The following is a 21,330-nucleotide window of genomic DNA, read 5'->3' on the forward strand; positions in this document are numbered from 1 at the left end:
GTCATATTCTTGGTTAACAAATTCGTTTTTTTCATATTTATATCCAATCCTGCTAAGTCCCCAAATTCTCTAATTTTTTCAATAGTTCTTGGAATACTTTCTATTGGCTCTTCTACAGTGACTATGACGTCGTCCGCAAATGCCTTTACCTTGTGTATATCTTTCCCAATTTTTATACCTTTTATCGTATTTTCTTCCCTTAAATTTTTCAATAAAAATTCCAGACATAAAATAAATAATAACGTTATTATTTACATCAGAAAACAAATTAAACGACAATTAAAATACAATATAAAACAATAAAAGCTATTCAAAACTTTAAAAAACCAATTAAAACAGACATTAAAAAAATAAAACTATGAGTAAACATGCAAAAAACTGAGCTGTTGATCTGCTACAGAAAACAAACTATTAAACATTGTTAGATACTATCCATAGTAGTTTTACCTACTGGTTTCCTAACTACACCAGAAATTTTTATTTACATTATATGACATACTATAGAATAATATAATTGTAGAATTGGAAGGAACCCCGAGGGTCATCTAGTCCAATCCCCTGCAAGTCAGGAATCTCAACTAAACCATCCATGACAGATGGTCTTCCAACCTCTGCTTAAAAACTGCAATGAAGGAGAGTCCACCACCACTAACAAAGTCAACCATGCTGAACTGGAACATAAACATAAAAACAAAAAGTATTAACTACTCTGTAAAGCATCCTAGTGGAAAAAAGAAAGCAGCAGGTGGTGGGATATTAAAAGGGCATTACATAGACATTTGCCTTCTAACTGAAGTTAACTATGAAACTGTTAAAAATTACAATTAATCACAAAACCTGAACCTGTATTAATATATCACTGAAGAACTTATGGGAGAAAACTCATTGTAACCTAACCACCATACACAAATGAATTTGTTTCCAATTTTAGAGTCAAAATACTATTTCACTTGAACATTCCAAGAATGTGTGAATTATAAATGCAAGATAAAGAGAAAATCTGTCAAATATCATATCTCCTCACTCAAACCCAATCCTTCCTGGATCTGAAGCCAGGGCTCTCACTACATGACCATGCCAAAGCAAGGAAATTTTTTGTTAGAGAAATTCCACTATCTGCTCTTCGTTTTCCTCCTCCAGACATCTGTTCTGCCAACAACACTCTGTGTGCTGTTCTTAACATCACAACTCATTTGTTTACATCTGCCTTTGTGCATTCTTATCAGTCTCCCTCAGAATGTCTTCATGTGTTTCTACCTGTCCTTATATTTGATTGGACTCTAAAAACTGCCCTGCTCTTTGGCAATGCATCTCTAATTTCATGGCTCTGATCCATGGTTTGCTGTTTACTTTCCTCTTCATCGCATACCCTAATGACATCTGGATGATACCCAGATTAAGAATGAGGCAAAATTTACAGCACAACAGAGGAGCAGGAAGGAGATTTGATCCTGCAAACAAGAAAACTACAAAGTCAGGTATGTTTGATTGTGAATATGGTTACACCAAGTATTTTCATGCATGCAATTCAACAGTAGACAACTAGTGAACCATGGACTATCCACAGACATGCTGACTGGCTCACCACTCACCTGTGCACTACATCACAGCACATTTGTACCTCATCCAGAGCAAGCAGTGCATAAATCTAGGACTTTCAACTATGAATTGTCTGAAAACAGCAAGTACAGTATGGGGTAGCTGGAAGGAAGAGTTTTTGTCCCTCTCCCTTGTGCTCTGCTGTCCCTTGGACAATCAGCTAGATGCATACTCAATGTAGTAGTTCTGTCACTTCTATCCTCTCTAAAAATCCAGAAACCAAAATTACAACCACCAATGCCCTTTATGTTAAAAGGTCTTTAATATCCAAAAGGAGAGATTGAATTCACCTACTTGCATACTTCAAAATACAGATTTAATTTCAGGCTCCACATAAGAATGCTACACACAATGCCATCAACAATTAAAATCCTTTAATAAGGGAAAGTTGACAAATTGAAGAATCATAGAATTGCAGAGGACCAAGAGGGTCATCTAGTCCAACAGCCTGCAATGCAGGAAACTTTTGCCCAATGTGTGGCTCAAACCCATGACCCTGAGATTAAGAGTCTCATACTCTACCGACTGAGCTGCAAGGCAACAAATTACAATTATTTCTAATATCTGATGAATGGATAAATTCAGTACATTCTGAATTTATGTCTTCAGCATTGATAAGAAAATGGTGGTATACAAGTATAAGTATACGTTATGTCTTAAGGCTTTGCTTGGATGCTGCATTCAGACAGCTAATATGATGTTGATAATTAATCTAACCTTTCATTCAACAGAACTGAGAGAACAGATGTAAAAAGGAAGCAGGCAAATACATACAAAAAGGGAGAGCTATCTATTACAGTACTTATATTCTAAGATACCGGTATTTTCCTCCCAAAACCAAACACTGAAAAAGCAATTCACGTCACTACCGTAAAAAGAAATTTGAAAAAGTGAACATTTGTATAGCAAACTCTTAACATCCAAGCTCACGCTATCATATTTCTGCACTAGCAATCTTACCTCATCTCACTTGGATGCTCCTCTTGTAAAATGCGTAGCTGTCCAATTCAGAAACTTGCCTAATCACATTACCTATTTTTCTTCATATATACATAATTTTGCTTCAGTCTGACTTGAAGCACGAAGTCTGAAACAAGACTGAAGGTACCACATATCTCCTTAGCCAATGTTACATAATAAACATCCGTTCCTAATTTAACAAGTCACTGGATATCACTGTTCTACACAAGTCCATTTGGAATAGAGTTTCTCTGGCTATAGCATGTTTTACCCTTAACTTTCCATGCTTCTTCAGGAGTCACAGTTTCCTGGCAAGCTGCCTTATTTGGCAGTGAAGCATGTAAAGTACAAGGGAGAGGGAGGGCAGTAACAGACGGGGAATTAAAGTTGACAATCTTAAAAGTTACATAATAGCCAGCATCATACTATATGGGGGGGGGGGACAAACAGAATAAACATTCTTGCAAATATTTCATGATTCACTGAAGACACTGTCTGGAAATAAAGAGAAAAGCAGCATCACTGAATATCTTGCTTTAAAATTAAGCAAAGATATATAATCTGTCAGCATCCAGAGGGGGTTGAGAGGCCAGCTGGCTAGCCCCCAGCTGGATCATGCCCTTACATTTGACATGCTGGACGATCCTCCGATCTCTGGTGCAACGTAAATCAGTGACCCAGACTTCAAAAGTCTGAGTACACTATATTAGCAGAGCACGCTGTGTGAATAGAAGCGGCACGAGGAGGCTTATGAAAGCATATGGTAATAACAATCAGGTTTATTAAGCTTAAATCAGGACAAAGAAAACATATCGTCTCTCCTTCGTCTCCTCAGAGAGAGTCTTGAAAGCAAAAGCTATACACAACGGAAGTTCCCAGCAATCTGTGCTGGTATGTAAAGAGACATGTGACACGCAACAGTTCCATTTCTGCTCTAAAGGTGGAATGGAATTTCCCAACATAATCATCCTCTTCTCACAACAGAATTCTTACATTCATATCCCAGCTTTAATCCCAGCAGCTGAAAGTGGCATGCATACTTATCCCCCTTTCCATTTTATCCTCACAACAACCCTGTGAAGTAGATTAGGTTGTGAGGCTGTGACTGGTGCAAAGCCACCCAGTGAATTTTGTAGGGCTGTGCGGGGATCTGAATCCTGGTCTCCCAGGTTCCAGTCAAACAACACTCTAGCCACTGTAATAATGTGGCATGATTATTTAATGTGATTAATTCTTTACTACCACCTAGCATCTTCGCTGTATAGCTTTCACGGCATCACTTTACTCAGGCCTTTGCCAGTCTAAAGTATTTTCTTTTGTGGGACCTACCTCTTTTGCTGAATTTATACTGTTCTGTACCATCTGAAATTGTCTTATGTGTTATATAATTATAATGGTTTTATTTTTAACAAATAATTGAAGACTCTAATATTGTAACCCACCCTGGGATCTTATGGCATTCCCTAGTGACATCAGCTGATGGACAGGTGGCTGTGATTTGGGCAGATATGATCTTGCAGGTCATCTTGGTAGCTGACCAAGATTGACCCGCAGGCTGCAGATTCGCCACCCTGGGGTCTACAACCGCTAAGCCACAGTAGGGAAGCCACACTCACACACCCTACATCAGACATCATACATGACGTCAGATGTGGGGCAGGCAATAATGGGGTTTCAAAAAGACAATCAGGATCCATCAGCCGATAGGCAGTGGGAGCGCTTCTGGCTCAAGGAGGGGAAAGTAGAAACTGCATCTTCTTCCCTGTGCTGCTCTTTGAAGCAGCACCTGCAGCCCCTTTCAACTTCCAAAATCGGAAACTGAAAGGAGCAGTGTGGAGCTGTTTGCAAAAAGATCAGTTTGGCTGGAAGTGCCTGTACCCTCCTGAGAACAGGAATGCACAGCCAAAGCAAGCAACCCCTACTCCCTTCTCCAATAACCGGGGGTGGGGTGGGGTGGCTTGGGAAAACTTTGACTTTGCTCTCAACTCCGACCCCCAATGTTTGAGGTCAGAAAGTTGTTGTTTGCTTAGGCTGCAAATGCTTCCATATGCAACACTGGGAGACAAAAGTGGCTTCTCCTCCCCAGAGGTCTTCTTTAAAGAAGCCCAGCACGGAATGCCACACTAAGAAGGTTACCTCCCCAAGCATTGGTTCCCTTCAGGAAATTCTAATGCACTGAAAAGTGTTTAATTTGGGCTGGGTTTTGGAGTCCCAAAGTCAGGACTTCAAAGCACCTCATCAGCAGCGACGCACTGCTAAAACGTAAGGGAAAACATTTCTTTTTTAAAAAAAATATTATTATTTTTGCATTTTTCCGTTACATACATTTTCTTTCTCTGTTATTCTAGTTTTTCTGATCACTTCTTTTAAACATCTAGTACAATATCTAGTACAATAATAAGCATCTATTACAACCATAGAACATCTCTAGTCACGTCCTATCATATGAAGACTTCCCAGCCTATCTTTCCTTGACATCCTAGATTTTAATTTGATTTTGCTGCATCTCCTTAGTTTGTATTTCCCAAACTCAAACCCAAATTCTAGTATTAGCAAGACAAGGAGTATATTTAAAGAAACAAAAGCTGATTCAAATCAAGAAAAAGGTTGATTTCAAGTTTCCTACTAACACTTCAAGTATTTCCTAAATAATTGTGCAAATTATAATACTAAAGTCATCTTTAAAAAATGTTTCACAGAAATGAAAGATACATATAGGAAGAAACAAAAAATACTCTCACCCTCATCTTTATTCACAACTACAGTGTTATTTATACTGCTGCTTCATGCTTATAACCACACCTTGTATCTGTTCATCATATGTATGTTTTCCTTTTTTAAACCTATGAAATGAAATTTGTTTTTAAAAATCCTATATGGTCTCTCACTTAAAACCAGCACCCATAACAGTCTGTGAAGTTAGTAGAATACTGTAGTCCTATACATATCCACTGAGAATTAAATCCCATTAAGTTCAATGGGGCTTACTCCCAACCAGTTGGGTATAGGATTGCTGCCTAAATGTAGGAGCATAGGTATGTACACACTGGGCAATTTTGTCTTTTCTTCTTTCCAGTATTGTTTCTTTCTACTTCATTCTGCCTGGGCTAGCTCCACCATTACAAAAACAAAGTAGCAAACAAAAATAAAATGCCCATGACTCATAGGTCAAAGCAATGTTTAATAGTTAATTGGGTAGACTAGATCAGTTTATTTTCATCAGGTGACAATGAAGTATACTCTCCCTACCAAACACTCTACCTACTATACACAGGCATCTAAATATTCGTATCTGATAAATCTCATTTACCTTAATGTATCTAGCAGAAGCAATGGTTCTGTTTAGAGATTAAGGGTTGTATCTATGTTTTACTCAAAGTAAACTCACTGAAATTAATGAGCCTAAGTTTAACATGTTAATTAGCTTCAAAAGGTCTAATGCAGTGGTGTCCAAACTCTTTTCAAAGAGGGCCAGATTTGATGAAGTGAAGGACCGTGAGGGCCGACCAAAGGGCCGACCAAAGTTGTTAACCTTTTCTAAGGATTGAAGTTGTTGAGGTTTTAGGATTTTACCCCAGGAAATAAACTGCCACAGGGGCCACATTTAACCGACCAGCAGGCTGGATTAGGCCCCCAAAATGGACTTTGGACATGCCTGGTGTACTGAGTAGGACTAGCACAAACTACAACTCCAGGGCTGCAATCCTAAAATAAGGGATGCATGAAATCCAAAGGCCTTTCAGCCACTTCTTGCCAGGCTCAAACTTGAAGGGCAGACATGTGGTTGAGGGAAGAAAGGGGTAAGGGGAGGTTTAGACATGCTCAGAAGTGTGGCAGAATTTTCTGCTGGTTTGGGGATGTGACAGGAAACCTAGAGAGCTACTGTATTTGCATTTATATCCCGCTTCTTTCTCCAAGGAGCTCAAGCTGGCAGACATGATTCTTTCGCACCTCATTTAATCCCCACAACACCCTGTGCAATAGGTTAGGTTGAGAGGCAGTGACTGGCCCAAGGTCACCCAGTGAGCTTCATGGCTGAGTGGGGATTTGAACCCTGATCCCCCCCAGGTTTTGGTCCAACATTCTAACCACCACACCACACTGGCTCACATGTTTCCTTTACATCCCAATTGCTTTCTGGCAAGCCCCCAGAGCACTACCTTTTTAGTCCTTCCAATGTCAGTACTGTACTATGATCAATGATCTGAGGACTACAGACTAATAATAGGGCTTTCATGCCTATATTTAATACTGATCTAGTATTTTTAAGAACAACTACATAGTTACAATTTTACACATTTTTAAACAGATGGGGGGCACTTAATAATCTATTTTTAGTCATCCTGCTTCTTTTTGCAATCCAAAAACTATTCCAATTAAAACATTAGCTTGATCCACTTGTGTTTCCACACCTCACATTCTCTTCACAAGCAAAGCATAGCAAAGCAATTCATAATATATTTTTGTGCCTAATTTTAGACCCCAACAGGACACACCACTTTACATCATCATACTGGTTCAGAGAAACCTATGATACAAATATAGGCTATGTCAAAAGTAAAGCTGAAGTAAATATAGAGACAGTATTAGAATTCTAAACTAGAGGCCTAACTTCCAGACCTTTGCGCCTACCCTACGGGTAAAGCTGCCTTTTGAAAGCAGAGAAAGGTGAAGCACTTCAACATCGTTTATGTTACCTGTGTCTTAGTGATCCACAAAAGATTCAGATTTCTAAGGGGGGGAAACAGTTTTGTCCTAATACCTTGAAAAATTGCTACTCATGAATTATAAACATATTGTATAAAATAAATGCAAATACCTGAGTTCTGTTTCTTGGCAGTTGCCAGTATCAGGGGAGAACGGAAATCCAACTTTTTCCATTGTTTAACCTATACTAATCACAGCTGTTAACCAAAGAACTGTATGCAATAGTCCAAAGGGTGACTAGAAGAAGTATTCCCTCAGAGTGAAAAAATAGACATCATAGCAATTTGGTGTCTCATGCTCAACCTCCTTCCTGTCTAACTACAATCACAGTACATGAATGTACTCCTACAATGGGACTAGCCTCACAATTATCACCAAGCCAAATAAATGACTGGAAGAAAGGAAGTAGCACTCTGCTTGTATACAGTGAAGAAGAGCTTCCTAACAATGTTATATCAATGTTATTTACACTTTGAAGATTATGGTATCAATAACTGCTTATAGATAGGCAGCGTCTTATTACAAAATGTTTCAGTAAGAAAGTAGCTGTAATTCAGCCCCTATTTTTGTTTATACCATAGGCATTTCCCACAAATAGGCTAGAAGAAGATATAATAAGATGTGCAGTTGACATCAGCTATTAGTCTAAAGCCTACTAATGCATGATATTGGGGGGGGGTAGGGGGAATCCTTGTACACACTACAAATAAAACACAAATGCAGGCTACGAATGTTTTCCTGGGTCTCATGTTTTATCTTTCTTGAATTTACAGTCAGTATTTGCCATCCTAATTATAATTTATTTTTCCAAATGATATTTTATTCAGTAAGTAAGTAAGCATTACACAGAACTCGCTACAGTAATACAATTATTGTTAAAGAACAGTCAGTTAAACATCTTTCAAAAACTTTGAGGAAATATAAAAGTATGTATCTATGCAGTTTCAGTCTCTGGAACTGAGTCAGTAATCAGCATTCACCACACTGGTTAAACAAGTCTCAGAGAGTGACTGCTCTCAAAATGTTACACACAATACTCCACCCAGTACGGTTCAATAAAAAACATTTATCAACAGAATTCTTCAGTTCCAAGTTTTAGTCATAGCTAAACACATATGGTACTCAAGTATCTAAACCCTGAGGTTGTACAGCATTAAAACATACCAAAGAGCTAACAACATACCACAGATCTAGTATCAGTAAAGTATTCTTGATTTTTTAAAGTAATTATTTTCTCTTGATTGAAACAGTGCCTTTACAGATGTGGTGGTGATACTATAGCTATCTAACACATGAAATCCAGAACAGGACCTGCACAAGACATTTTGAAGTCTTGGGACAGAATAACAACTACCTAAAACTAATCAGTTGTTCTGGAACTTTAAAAAGATTCCACAATCTCCGCACCCTGGGAGAAAAACTGCAGTAATAAATTAAATATCTAACAATTTGCTGCCCTTTCATGGCATCCAAAATCAGCTGCCTAAAGTGGCTTGTCTCACACTTGCCTAACAGCAGGGCCAGCCCTTAAACAGAAATGGAATGTTTCAACTGACCAATTTGAATGAGGATAATGTGACATCGGACCTCCATGAAGGTCCATTTTCTGCAGGGGATGGAGGGGATCCTTTGATGGGCTTTCCCTCCCACTTGCTCCACAGGCAGGAATATGCAAATTAGACAGATCATGCCTCACTGTGGGGGGAGGACAACACCTCCATCTGACAAGATAATCCAACTCTGAGATTATCATGTTAATCTCAGAGAAAAGCAGTGCATCCCATGGATACAAAATGCCAGCCGAACAAAATGCAAGAACTGCAACTATTGAGAAAGAAGAACATCCAGTAAAAAGCAAAACACCACCACCACCACCAAAGAAGGTAAAGGTAAAGGTAAAGGTACCCCTGACTATTAGGTCCAGTCGCGGACGACTCTGGGGTTGCAGCGCTAATATTGCTTTATTGGCCGAGGGAACTGGCGTTTTTCCACAGACAGCTTCCGGGTCATGTGGCCAGCATGACTAAGCCATTTCTGGCGAACCAGAGCAGCGCATGAAGACGCTGTTTACCTTCCCGCCGGAGCGGTACCTATTTATCTACTTGCACTTGACGTGCTTTCGAACTGCTAGGTAGGTAGGAGCTGAGACCGAACAACGGGAGCTCACCCCATCACTGGGATTTGAACTGCCGACCTTCTGATCAGCAAGCCCTAGGCTCTGTGTGTTAGACCACAGTGTCCCACCAAAGAAACCCACATATAAAAAAGATTTGTCCAACTTATAGCCAATAACCAAAACTAGCTTAGGACAGGTAGTATTCCTCCATCCCCTGCAGAAAATGAACCTTCACAGTTGGTCCAGTTGTCACATTTTCCTGCTGGGTGGAGGGGATCATCCAGTGGGATGTACCAAAGCTACTCAGACAGGCGGGACCAGCTGTGGACCCCCTACCCCTACTGGAGAACCACTGGCTGTAGTACTTGCCAACCAAAAGCAGCTTTGGCAGACGCACAGAAGACATCAATCCTGTAATGTCTCACAAAGGTAGACAAAGAAGAGCAGATGGTTTCCCTACAAATATCCCCCAGAGATGCTGAAGGCAGCCAAAGTAGAGGTACTCCTAGTAGAGTGAGCAGTGACCCCAGCAGACAAGCCAGAACAGAAACCTCACAGCACTTGGAAATGCATCCTCTCAGCCATCTGGAAAGTGTAGCAGTTGAAACCTTCTTTCCCATTGTCTGGGGATGGAAGGAGAGAAACAGGGAATCACACAAGCGGAAGGATACCATTCTCTTTAGATAGACATGCAGTGTGCTTGTCTTAAATCCAAGAGAGTGCCTCTCCCTCTCCTTGTCCAATCTAGGGTGGGGGCAGAAAGAAGGTAACATGACATCCTGGTTCCTATCAAAACTTGAGTTAACTTTAGGAACAAACATAGGGTCCAACTTCAGGATCACTGAATCCTAGTAAAAAAAAGCAGTGTTCCTTATGCACTATTCACCTTGGCATTCTGCTGAGTCATGAATATGTCCATACAGGGCTGACCGAAGTGTAACACTATCTGTTCTAACACCAAGGGCAGATGACTCAATTCTGCTTGAGACATGTCCTGGAGACTCAGCCAATCTGCCCTGGTATTTGAAGCACCTGATACATGTTCCACATTGATAGATGCAAGGTGGTTCTCCGCCCAGTTGAACAGATGTGTTACCTCCCGCAGCAGTGTCAGAGATCTGGATCCACCCTGGTGCAAATATAAGCTTTCACACACACTTGTCACCTGCTTTGCAGCCCTTGCCTGGCACTGCCACCCTGTGGCAGAGAGTGGAGGACTCAGTTTGCCTTCGGGCCTCTGAGCAGCATTGGCGCCCTCCCTTCTGGCCTGACGTGTTGGTGGCATCAAGACTTCCTCTTCCAGCTGCCCAGAGATGATCCAATGCCTGTGAAGGCAAGAGTGCCCCTGGCCACAGCTGCTGCATCACTAGACCCAGAAGAGGAGGGGGAAAGGAGGCAGTTCCCTGCCCCCTAGAGCAGCAGGAATGAACCTATGCAGGAGAGGCTGGAGTCATTGAGGAGCCCTGAAATCCTGACAAACCACTAAAGTAGACATTGTGCACTCTCTCCCACCAAAACCTGAGGTAAGGCCTGGGACCGAGCCTCAGACCATGGTCGAGGAGAAAAAAGCAGGCCCAGTAAAGGCTATCTGAGGGACCAATCCCCACTCCTTGTACCAAAACCTGCCAGATCCACCAACAGAACTTGGGGTGATGAACTATGCTGTCAATCACTTGAATAGGAAGTGATGCAAGGTCCAGTGGCTGAGGACCCTCCAAAACCGCACTCTCTCGGTGGGATGATCGGAAAGCCGCCGTTTGTCTAAACTGACTTTTCTCCAGGTCATCCAGCTGCTCCTCTGCAGCCTCTGCCAGCTCCTGGGATGAACCAAACTTGAGGATACAAGGAAGGAAACAGGTCTGATGTCACATTATCCTCATTCAGATTGGTCAGTAGAAACATTCAGTTTCTGTTGCAGGACAGAGTGAGAACAAGCTACTTTAGGCACCTTCACTCTGATGCCAACAAGTTATTTGCAGGTTTAGTGATAGCCTATTTTTGAAAATCCCAGGCTGAGCTACATCTTGAGGTATGGATCAACAATACCTAGGATGTGGCTATTTCAGAGCGACTATCTGAGCTTAGTAGAATAGCAAACAGTGTTCTAAAGAGAGGCAACTTTGATGAAACCTGCCCCCCACCTTTTCATAAGGAAAGTAGCAATTTCTCCGACCAGTTTTGCAAACATGTTCGTGGAGAGCCTATATTGACCATTAATGCCCAAAGATTATGTAAGATTATGTTACAATCTTAATGCTGTGTTTATTTTTTTGTGGAGATTGTATTAAAATTGATTTAATAAAATTTTAAAATGAAAACAAAATATTTACAGGTCCACAAGGCTTCACAAATCCTCCCCCTGCCCCATATTTTAATGATCATTTGCACAAATCCTCTACAGTACTTCTGTGGGGCCAAAGGGTTTCCCCGAATTAGTCCTTTAATGGCTACACCCAATTTTTACACTTTCACTACACATGGGTTAATGCAGTACTTGGCCTGGAAAAGGCTATCATCTTGGGGGCCTTTGTATTTAACCTTTTCCTTGCATTGTGTTAATAGAAAAGAGAAATATTTAGAAAATTGACCTTCACTTTATTTTTACTAATCAAAATTATATTATTTCTTTCACACATCATTGCTACAGCAGGCTCCAGAATTACTCCAATTGCTTATGTTTATTTTGACTGCTTATTGTCCTGGGTGTTGAATGGTGGCCTAAGAAGAGGCATAATTTGATGCAATGTGTTAAGTGCATCATATCTTCTGCACAACCTACCTTGTTGGGTGAGAATTCCACGCATGGTGAAATATGAATTAAAAAGGTGCTTTGAATGCTCGAAAGTTCTATATAAAAACTAATTAATTTAACTATAACCTCTTGTCAAAAGCCTATCAGGTAGTCAGTCTATCACTGAAGTACCGTATTTTTCCATGTATAAGATGCCCCCTACTTCTGGGGACCCCAAATTTAGAAAATAGACATATGCACTATCCGTGTATAAGGCGCCCCCAGAATTTTAACCTTATTTTAAAGTAAAAAAAAACCTAGTCTTATACACAGAAAAGTTCGGTAAATAAGGACTCCTATTCCCAGGGGTAAGTGGATTCAGGCCAAGAAGCCGTTCCTTCTTTATTCTAAAAATGTTAAGGTACAATCTTCTGGGATGTCTACTTAGAAGTATTCCCCACTAAATCCAATGGGACTTACTCCAAAATAAGTGTACATAAGATTGCAGCCTTATTTGTTTAGATTTTTACTATTTTAATTAATTTGTATAATCATGCCACTTTTAAAATCATATTGCCTTTTGCTAGTATGCATATATCACCACTAAAAACAGAAGTGTATTGCCTTTTTCAAAAAGCAATAATACTTACCAACCAGGGTAAGAGTAAAGTCTTACTTTTTTTCTCTCCTACAGATTTTTCAAAGTCCCTCATTAGTTACATCCACTTCAGGCTTACCAGAAGCTGGTAGGTTCAAGATCATTATCACCCCAGGGCCTAACATTGGCCACTGAAGGCAAAAGAACCACCAACAGCAAATCTATACCTGGAGAGCCATTCTTGGACATCGTCAGTGGAGTATCTGTGGCAGACAAGCCCCTTCAATGACAAAGTTGGCATCCATCCAACTTTGGCTGCTCCATCATAACCCACTTCAGACAGCAAATCTGGAGATTAGGAGTCCTTTGTCAGACTGCAATCCTATACATACTAACCTGAAAGTAAAAACTTATGAGGTCAATGAAACCTACTATGAACATATGTATAGAATTGCACTGTTAGGCTAGTCACCACACTGAGGCTTCAGGAATGTGAAGCTCAGTTTTCGAGAATATTCCAAATGTGAAACTGATCAATGAGACCTAGTGAAGTAACATGGACTACAAGGAAGGAAGAAAAGAGAGGAGGAGCTAGAAAATAGTGTTCAAAAATATGAATTATTGAGATTTTCAACATGACTCCATTCAGGTCATTTGACCACCTCGCTAGTTGGAAATTTTTAAAGCTATAGAAATTATTTCATTCCTTGCCAACTTTTAAAATTCAGAATTCTCTTATACCATATGTGGTACTGTATCTGACACAAGAAGGCATCCATCAGGGAATGGAACACTGATGATTACTTGATATAAAACTAATTTCTTCTGTTAAAAACCACATGTCCTCAATATGTGTATCTATATTTATGAAACATCCATGGAATATGTAGCAATGTGGCAGGGCTATTATTGTTATCTTGACACCACTGGCACTGGCAAAGCAACAGCTGGAAAAAAATATTTTCCATTTTACATCCACCGAGTCTGTCATCAAGCTTTCCTCCGCACAAGTAGGGACAGGCTATTTTTAATATTCAGATGAGCCAAAAATAATACAGGGATGACAACCAAGTATAACTATTTCCTCATAACCACCTGTTGACAGTTTTAGGCTTTGTTCAACAACAACTGATTGTTTCTTTTCCATGCTAGCAAAGAATTAAACTTAGGTTTAATCTACTGTCACATTCTCTTAATTCTCCTACTTTCTTCTCCAAGTTAATTAATTCTATTTTATAACATTAGAAGCCCAAACCCTTTCTAATTATGTCAACCTTGATGTTATTCACTCATTTGTAGAGAGTAAAATAACAGGGAATTCTCCTTTTTAACCTTAAAACTTTCTTTCTAATCTTAAAAAGTAGAAAAAGCCTAAATTAATCAATTTAAACATTAAATATATGCCACCTAAATAAAATATATATAAAATAGTCGTCTAGTTCTTGGGTCATAACACTGTTGCAATATAGCAAGGGTAACAATACCACAACTGACAAAAACAAAGCATCCCTTTTACCTCCTCTTTGCCTAAGAATGAATAAAACAATGGTGGCAGCAACACAATCCTGCAAACATCAAGTTATGCAATATAAAGAGACAGATTGAATGACACTGCCAGAGACATGTATTGTAAAAAAAGAAGCAGCCATGTCTGAGTTGAGGAGAGAAACCAGCAGTAAGAGATGCAGGGGCCTGTGGAAGGGAAAGCAATGCCAACTGGCTCTCAACCAGATATCTGAATGTCGTCCTTAGGGCTCTGGAACTTTGGTTTTTCCTGCAGTAAAATGCTTTCTTTACATAAAGAGCTTACCGGTGATATGCTTCCCGACGATACTTCTTCATAGCATAGCCATCCATATTTGCAGGAAGATCTGCTGCATTTTGCAGTCTGTCACTCCATGAAGTTGTCATTTTGTTGTTGTTTTGTGCAATTGTCACTTATTCTAAAACAACAAATGAAGACACTTTTTTAGTTTGCAATGTATGTCATAGAATCATAGAATTATAGAGTTGGAAGAGACCACAAGGGCCATCCAGTCCAACCCCCTGCCAAGCAGGAAACACCATCAAAGCATTCTTGACATATGCCTGTCAAGCCTCTGCTTAAAGACCTCCAAAAAAGGAGACTCCACCACACTCCTTGGCAGCAAATTCCACTGTCAAACAGCTCTTACTGTTAGGAAGTTCTTCCTAATGTTTAGGTAGAATCTTCTTTCTTGTAGTTTGAATCCATTGCTCCGTGTCCACTTCTCTGGAGCAGCAGAAAGCACCCTTTCTCCCTCCTCTATATGACATCCTTTTATGTACTGTATTTTAACATGGGTATCATATCACCCCTTAACCTTCTCTTCTCCAGGTTAAACATACCCAGCTCCCTAAGCCGTTCCTCATAAGACATCGTTTCCAGGCCTTTGACCATTTTGGTTGCCCTCCTCTGGACACGTTCCAGCTTTTCAATATCCTTCTTGAACTTTGGTGCCCAGAACTGGACACAGTACTCCAGGTGAGGTCTGACCAGAGCAGAATACAGTGGTACTATTACTTCCCTTGACCTAGATGCTATACTCCTATTGATGCAGCCCAGAATTGCATTGGCTTTTTTAGCTGCTGCATCACACTGTTGACTCATGTCAAGTTTGTGGTCTACGAAGACTCCTAGATCCTTTTCACATGTACTGCTCTCAAGCCAGGTGTCCCCCATCCTGTATTTGTGCCTTCCCCCCCCCCCCAAGTGTAGTACTTTACATTTCTACCTGTTAAAATTCATCTTGTTTGCTTTGACCCAGTTGTCTAATCTGTTAAGGTCATTTTGAAGTGTGATCCTGTCCTCTGGGGTATTAGCCACCCCTCCCAATTTGGTGTCATCTGCAAACCTGATCAGGATGCCCTCAAACCCATCATCCAAGTCATATAAAGATAAAGATGTTGAATAAGACTGGGCCCTGTGGCACTCCACTAGTCACTTCTCTCCAGGATGAAGAGGAGCCATTGATGAGCACCCATTGGGTTCGGTCAGTCAGCCTGTTACAAATCCACTGAATGGTAGCATTGTCTAGCCCACATTTTATCAGCTTCTTTACAAGAATATCATGGGGCACCTTGTCAAAGGCCTTGCTGAAATCAAGATAGGCTACATCCACAGCGTTCCCTTCATCTACCAGACTTGTAAGTCTGTCAAAAAATGAGATCAGATTAGTCTGACATGACTTATTTTTCAGAAACCCATGCTGACTTTTAGTGTTCACAACATTCCTTTCTAGGTGCTCACAGACCGTTTGCTTAATGATCTGCTCCAGAATCTTTCCTGGTATTGATGTCAGGCTGACTGGGCGGTAATTGTTTGGGTCCTCTCTTTTCCCCTTTATGAAAATAGGGACAACATTTGCCCTCCTCCAGTCTACTGGAACTTCGCCTGTTCTCCGGGAATTCTCAAAGATTACTGCCAGTGTTCTGAAATCACCTCTGCCAGTTCTTTTAATACTCTTGGATGTAGTTCATCATGTCTCACCACTCCGTTTTTAAAAAGAGTCAAAAATACTTGGGGAAAAGCAAATAGCTGATAAAAACAGTTATCTTAGTTGTAAAAAAAAAAGACAAAACCAGAGTCTCTAGCATACTTACGGGGGTATATACTTCAGTATGCATGCTTCAACAAGCTTGCTTCGACAAGCTTGCTTTAACAAGAATGCTGTGCAATCTAAATGAATGCTTCTAGGTTGCATCAACAGAAGTACAGTGTCTAGATCAGGTTTCCTCAAACTCGGCCCTCCAGATGTTTTGAGACTACAATTCCCATAATCCCTGACCACTGGTCCTGCTAGCTAGGGATCATAGCAGTTTGATCATGGGACCAAACATATCTGGAGGGCCGAGTTTGAGGAAGCCTGGTCTAGATCATGGTAAACAATGGTGCAGCTCTCTTCTGCTCATGTCTAGTTCTGGGAACCAACGTTAAGAAGGATGTGAACAAACTGGAATGCATGCTGAGGTCAATAAAGTAGGTGAGGAATCCTGGAGACCAAGCCATTGGAGAAAAGATTGAAGGAGGTATATGTGGTTAGCCTGAAGAAAAGATTATTAAAAGGCAATAAAATAGCCATCTTCAAATAACTGAGGAGCTATCACACAGACGATGATAGCTGCTCCAGAGGATAGGATACAAGCCATTTAGATTAAAAGGAAAAGGATTTAGACTCAATTTTAGGAAAATCTTTTTGACTTTATGGGCCATTTGACTGTGGAACAGACTGTCTGGGATGTGATAGACTCCCTTTCATTTGAATTTTCAAAGGAAAGACTTGATTGTCACCTAACAAGGATGCTGTAGTAGTGCATACCCTGCATCAAGAGCTGGTTAGGTACATCAGAAGTCATCTGGTCTATGTTTCTATGAGTACTACAGAAAGAGAAAGAACTTACCTAAATTATACCCATTTATTAATGGAATATCAAACTTATTTACACAATTTAACATTTACAATAAAGAATCAACAGTAACAGGCCAACAATTGCAGGTCTCTCGTGTCTTATTCTATGTAACAACACACTTGGAGGGAGTACAGGAGCAAGCAGATAAAGCACTATAAACAAGGCATACTGAAGCAGTCTCTCCAGAAACCAGCACAAGCAGGAAATGGTCTTAAATTGTCAGACAAGGAGTTGATGAAAGGAAGAAACAGGAACCATCAGTTGCAAATGTATCAGGTTTGACTTGGCCTTTGGCCTGTTTGATATTGTGACTTGGCTTCTCCATCAACTGCCTGTTGAAAAGTCTGAGGACATTTTCCAGTCTCCAGCCACCATCATTCTAGCAGCAACTAATAAAAGGATAATATCCTTATAGTATCACAATTATGATTCGTAAAGACTTAAAGTATAAAGTTTTTACAACCATCAATTTAGGTCAGCTGTGCTGACAAATGTGGCCCAAATTGCTCAATTTTCAATCTCTTTGCATTTTGCTGTTTAAAACTTTCCTAAACTGACATATTAATTCCTTGGGGGTGGGGGCAGCCCCAGCCAACAGAGACAATGAATGCATTAAAGGACTGAGGTAAATTTCCTTTCCATTCACCATTTCAGTAGGAGAGATGGTTAGGAATACATATGGGGAGAAGCGAACAGCAGTAATTAAAATTCAGACATCAGTTCCATATATGTAGGGAAGCTCCTTTTTTTCTTATAAGCAATACATAAATTAATAAAAAAAATATATTTCTCAAGAACCTTCCGCTCCCTAGAAGCACAGTTCTTCCATACACATAGTTTACTGCACCCAAAAATCATTTCCCCCGTGGTAGAGTGCAACAATAGTTGGGCAAGTGCCTCTCCCCCTCCAAACTTAACTTTAAGTCTGACACTGGGATCCAAATAGGAAATACCCAAACACACAGAAGGCTGAATCTCTTCCCATTGTGAATTCAAAGAATCACATGATATGAATCCTTGTGTCAGAGTAAGATATTATAAGTTTACACACATTTTCTCCTTCACCATAGAGAGAAGATCTTCAGCCCTGGTAAGTGTCTGAACTGGACCTAAGATTCATCAATGAATCTTGTAATGCTTAGCATGATGGAAAATAATGTGTTTAATGATGCAAAAGAAAATAGGATTAGCCAAGTAACTAAATTGGTGCCTCAAATATGGCAATACCCTTTTAAGTTTGAAGTAGCAAAGAGGATCAGTAAGTACAGAGGTTTCATTCCAGTGATGAAAATGGATTATGACTTCTACCAAAAACTCCATAGGGTCATACTTGAATTCTTACTTCAGTAGATAAAGTGGATCTAATCCCTTAATGTAACTCCATTCCAAGTTATTTAACCACTTTCATCTCTGACATAATGTAATACACAGATTTCAAGCTGCTATGATGAATCAGAAAGGAGGATGCAGGAGCCTTGTACAGATCAAGGGTATACCACCTCTTCCTTTGGGTTAAGGATTTTATTAACTTTAACAAATGTTTCTTTTCAAATGATGCAAAGGGTACAAGTTAAAAATAAGTTGAGCTGAACCCTGACATACTTTTTAAAGTCAGTGGGATAAGTATGTTAACAGCTTAGGCGGCTAGCCAGCTAAAATTCTTAACTATAAAGTCTATGGCACCTTTCTTAAATTACAAAATCTTATTTTAAAGGCCAAGCATCTGTAAATAGCTTCAAATAAATATAGAAACCTGTAAACATGTTAAGCACTTCAGAAACAACCTTCTGCAATTTATTTCAATTACAGTGCTCCTAATACTATTATAACTAAGCAACTGACTGTTTCTGCTCCAAAGATAATTTCAAAGAACTTCTACCATATTGCATGCTCAAGGTATAAAGCCTTTCCCCAGGCTAACATGATGCATATGAGAGGGTGTCTGTGTGCAAGTAATACATTTCAAAAATAGAACACAGCACATATAGGTTATTTTGTTCCTTTTTAACACAGCACTGAACTAAATATTGCTCATGCTGACAAATTAAATAGCTTTCCACAGAGATCTGACAGTTAAAAAGTCGAGAGGTGGAATTGCCAGACAGTTCTCTTGTTTTTTTAACACAGAGCTGGAATATTTTTGTAGCTTGTTATAAATGGATGGGGCTTTTTTTTGTATACATCCTCCTTTCAGTTAGCATGATTTCAGTACTTTGACCTGACCAGCTAACAGAACTGAGTGGTAGAACAAAAGATGTGTGGTGACCCTGCTTTTTCTAGTTCCTTCACAATAAGCTTGCATAACAAAAAAAAACAAAGTTTTAATACCCAGAGCATGCACATATATATACACACACATAAAGATAAACAGCGGAAGGCTTCTAACATTCTATGAAATACTGTGTCTCCAGGTCCCTGTATTAAATTCATCACTAAAAGGCATTCAATTTATTTGTTTATCTTATTGAGATCAGCACCTTACAATCAATGAAACTTCATCACACCAATAGGGGGCAGTAAATGTTCTCTTCCTTAGCTCACAGATAATCCCAACACAGATAATTTATTTTAAAATTTCATCAGCAGAAATGAAAACTTAACTGGGAAATATTGAATATTATTTTACTGATTAAAGGATACAACCTCAAAGTATATTCCTATAATACCCTGCCAACTAACACAAAGGATTCTCACAGCAGCTTACATTAAAAAACAAACGAGCAAAATTCAATGAAACCAACAGTTCTAAGCACCACTAAGTTTAGGGCTTCTGTTTCACAGACAGGTCTTAGCATTATCTTTAAAGATTTTTGCTTATTAACAATGTGTGTTTTTTTTATTAGACAAATCAGCAACTATAAAAGTGCAAATAAATGTACCTGATAAATTGTCTAGTTTTATTTCGTGCCTTTTTATATCCCACCATGCTATTTGTAGAAATAAAGGGTGTGTTATAATAAATTTTTAATGAATAAGTAAATGTATCCTGTTATATGTAATAAGAGTGGGAAAAGAACAGAGAGGGATCAGCAACTCCTTACATCAGGGGTGACTAACCTTTTTTCCACTGAAGTTTGGACCCGCTATGTTGAATGTACAGCTTCTAGTAGTTGCAAGCTATGCATCTGAGCCATGGGGGACTAACAACAGGGACTCCCCTAAACATCTCAATGATCAGGCATATATCAGGCAGTCCTTAAGATATCCTAGACCCATGTTGTTAAGGACCTTGTACACCTGGCCCAGTAACATATGGGCAGACATTGCAAGCTTTTAAGCACTGGAGCTATGTGCTGGCAGTAATCCTTTCCCATCAGTAGTCCAGCTGCAGCATTTTCCACCTGCTTGAGCTTCTGGACCAGGCACAAGGCCGACATATAGCTCATTGAAATAATTGAGTCATAAAGTTACGAATGCATGAATTACCGTAGCCAGGCTATCCCTGTCCATAAAAGGCTACAATTGGCGCACTAGCTGTAGCTGGTAAAATACATTCCTAGCCACTGAGGCTACCTGAGCCTCAAGTGACAAAGATGAATCCAAGAGCACCCCCAAACGATGCAACTGTGCTTTCAGAGGTAGAGTAACCCCATTCAGGAATGGAAAATGGCCAACCTCCCAGACATTGGAACCACCCACCAACAGTGTCTCCATATTCTCAGGGTTCACACTCAGTTCATTAGCCACCATCCATTCCACAACTGCATCCAGACAATATTCCAGACCATGCTCAGCCTCTTCTGACTCATATATTATGTTGAAATAGAAGGTGCTGCACTGGACACCTTGACTGGACTTGCAAAAACTGCTGCACCTAAGGCACTACGGAACTGAGCAACTTTATCCTTGAAGTGCCATGCAAGCTGCTCACAGCATGTTACCAAGTGCTCCAGAGGGCCAACTACTACTTCTAGTACAGTTAGTCTCCAAACCACCTGAAATAACTTTGCTGGATGGAAAATAAAAAGATTCCTTCAGTAGCACCTTAAAGACCAACTAAGTTTATATTTTGGTATGAGCTTTCGTGTGCATGCACACTTCTTCAGATACAGTGTATCTGAAGAAGTGTGCATGCACACGAAAGCTCATACCAAAATATAAACTTAGTTGGTCTTTAAGGTGCTACTGAAGGAATCTTTTTATTTTGCTTCGACTCAGACCAACACGGCTACCTACCTGTAACTAGAACTA

General features: G+C 39.9%; 1 protein-coding gene across 8 annotated transcripts in view; it reads right to left on the bottom strand.

Annotated features, from left to right (window-relative positions):
* The window catches only part of NT5C2 (5'-nucleotidase, cytosolic II), a 91,775-nt gene that overhangs the window by 66,822 nt on the left and 3,623 nt on the right, over positions 1 to 21,330 (bottom strand). For 7 of the 8 annotated variants that reach the window (XM_035132649.2, XM_035132651.2, XM_035132650.2 and 4 more), the window contains exon 2: positions 14,522 to 14,654. In XM_035132649.2, the coding sequence (XP_034988540.1) occupies positions 14,522 to 14,622 (101 nt within the window). In that variant the 5' untranslated portion in view covers positions 14,623 to 14,654. Of the gene's footprint in view, positions 1 to 14,521; positions 14,655 to 21,330 lie in introns of those variants that run through there. The other variant, XM_035132653.2, reaches the window with a different exon arrangement.

The sequence above is a fragment of the Zootoca vivipara genome, chromosome 5 (assembly GCF_963506605.1).
Source record: "Zootoca vivipara chromosome 5, rZooViv1.1, whole genome shotgun sequence".
Taxonomy (NCBI): Eukaryota; Metazoa; Chordata; class Lepidosauria; order Squamata; family Lacertidae; genus Zootoca; species Zootoca vivipara.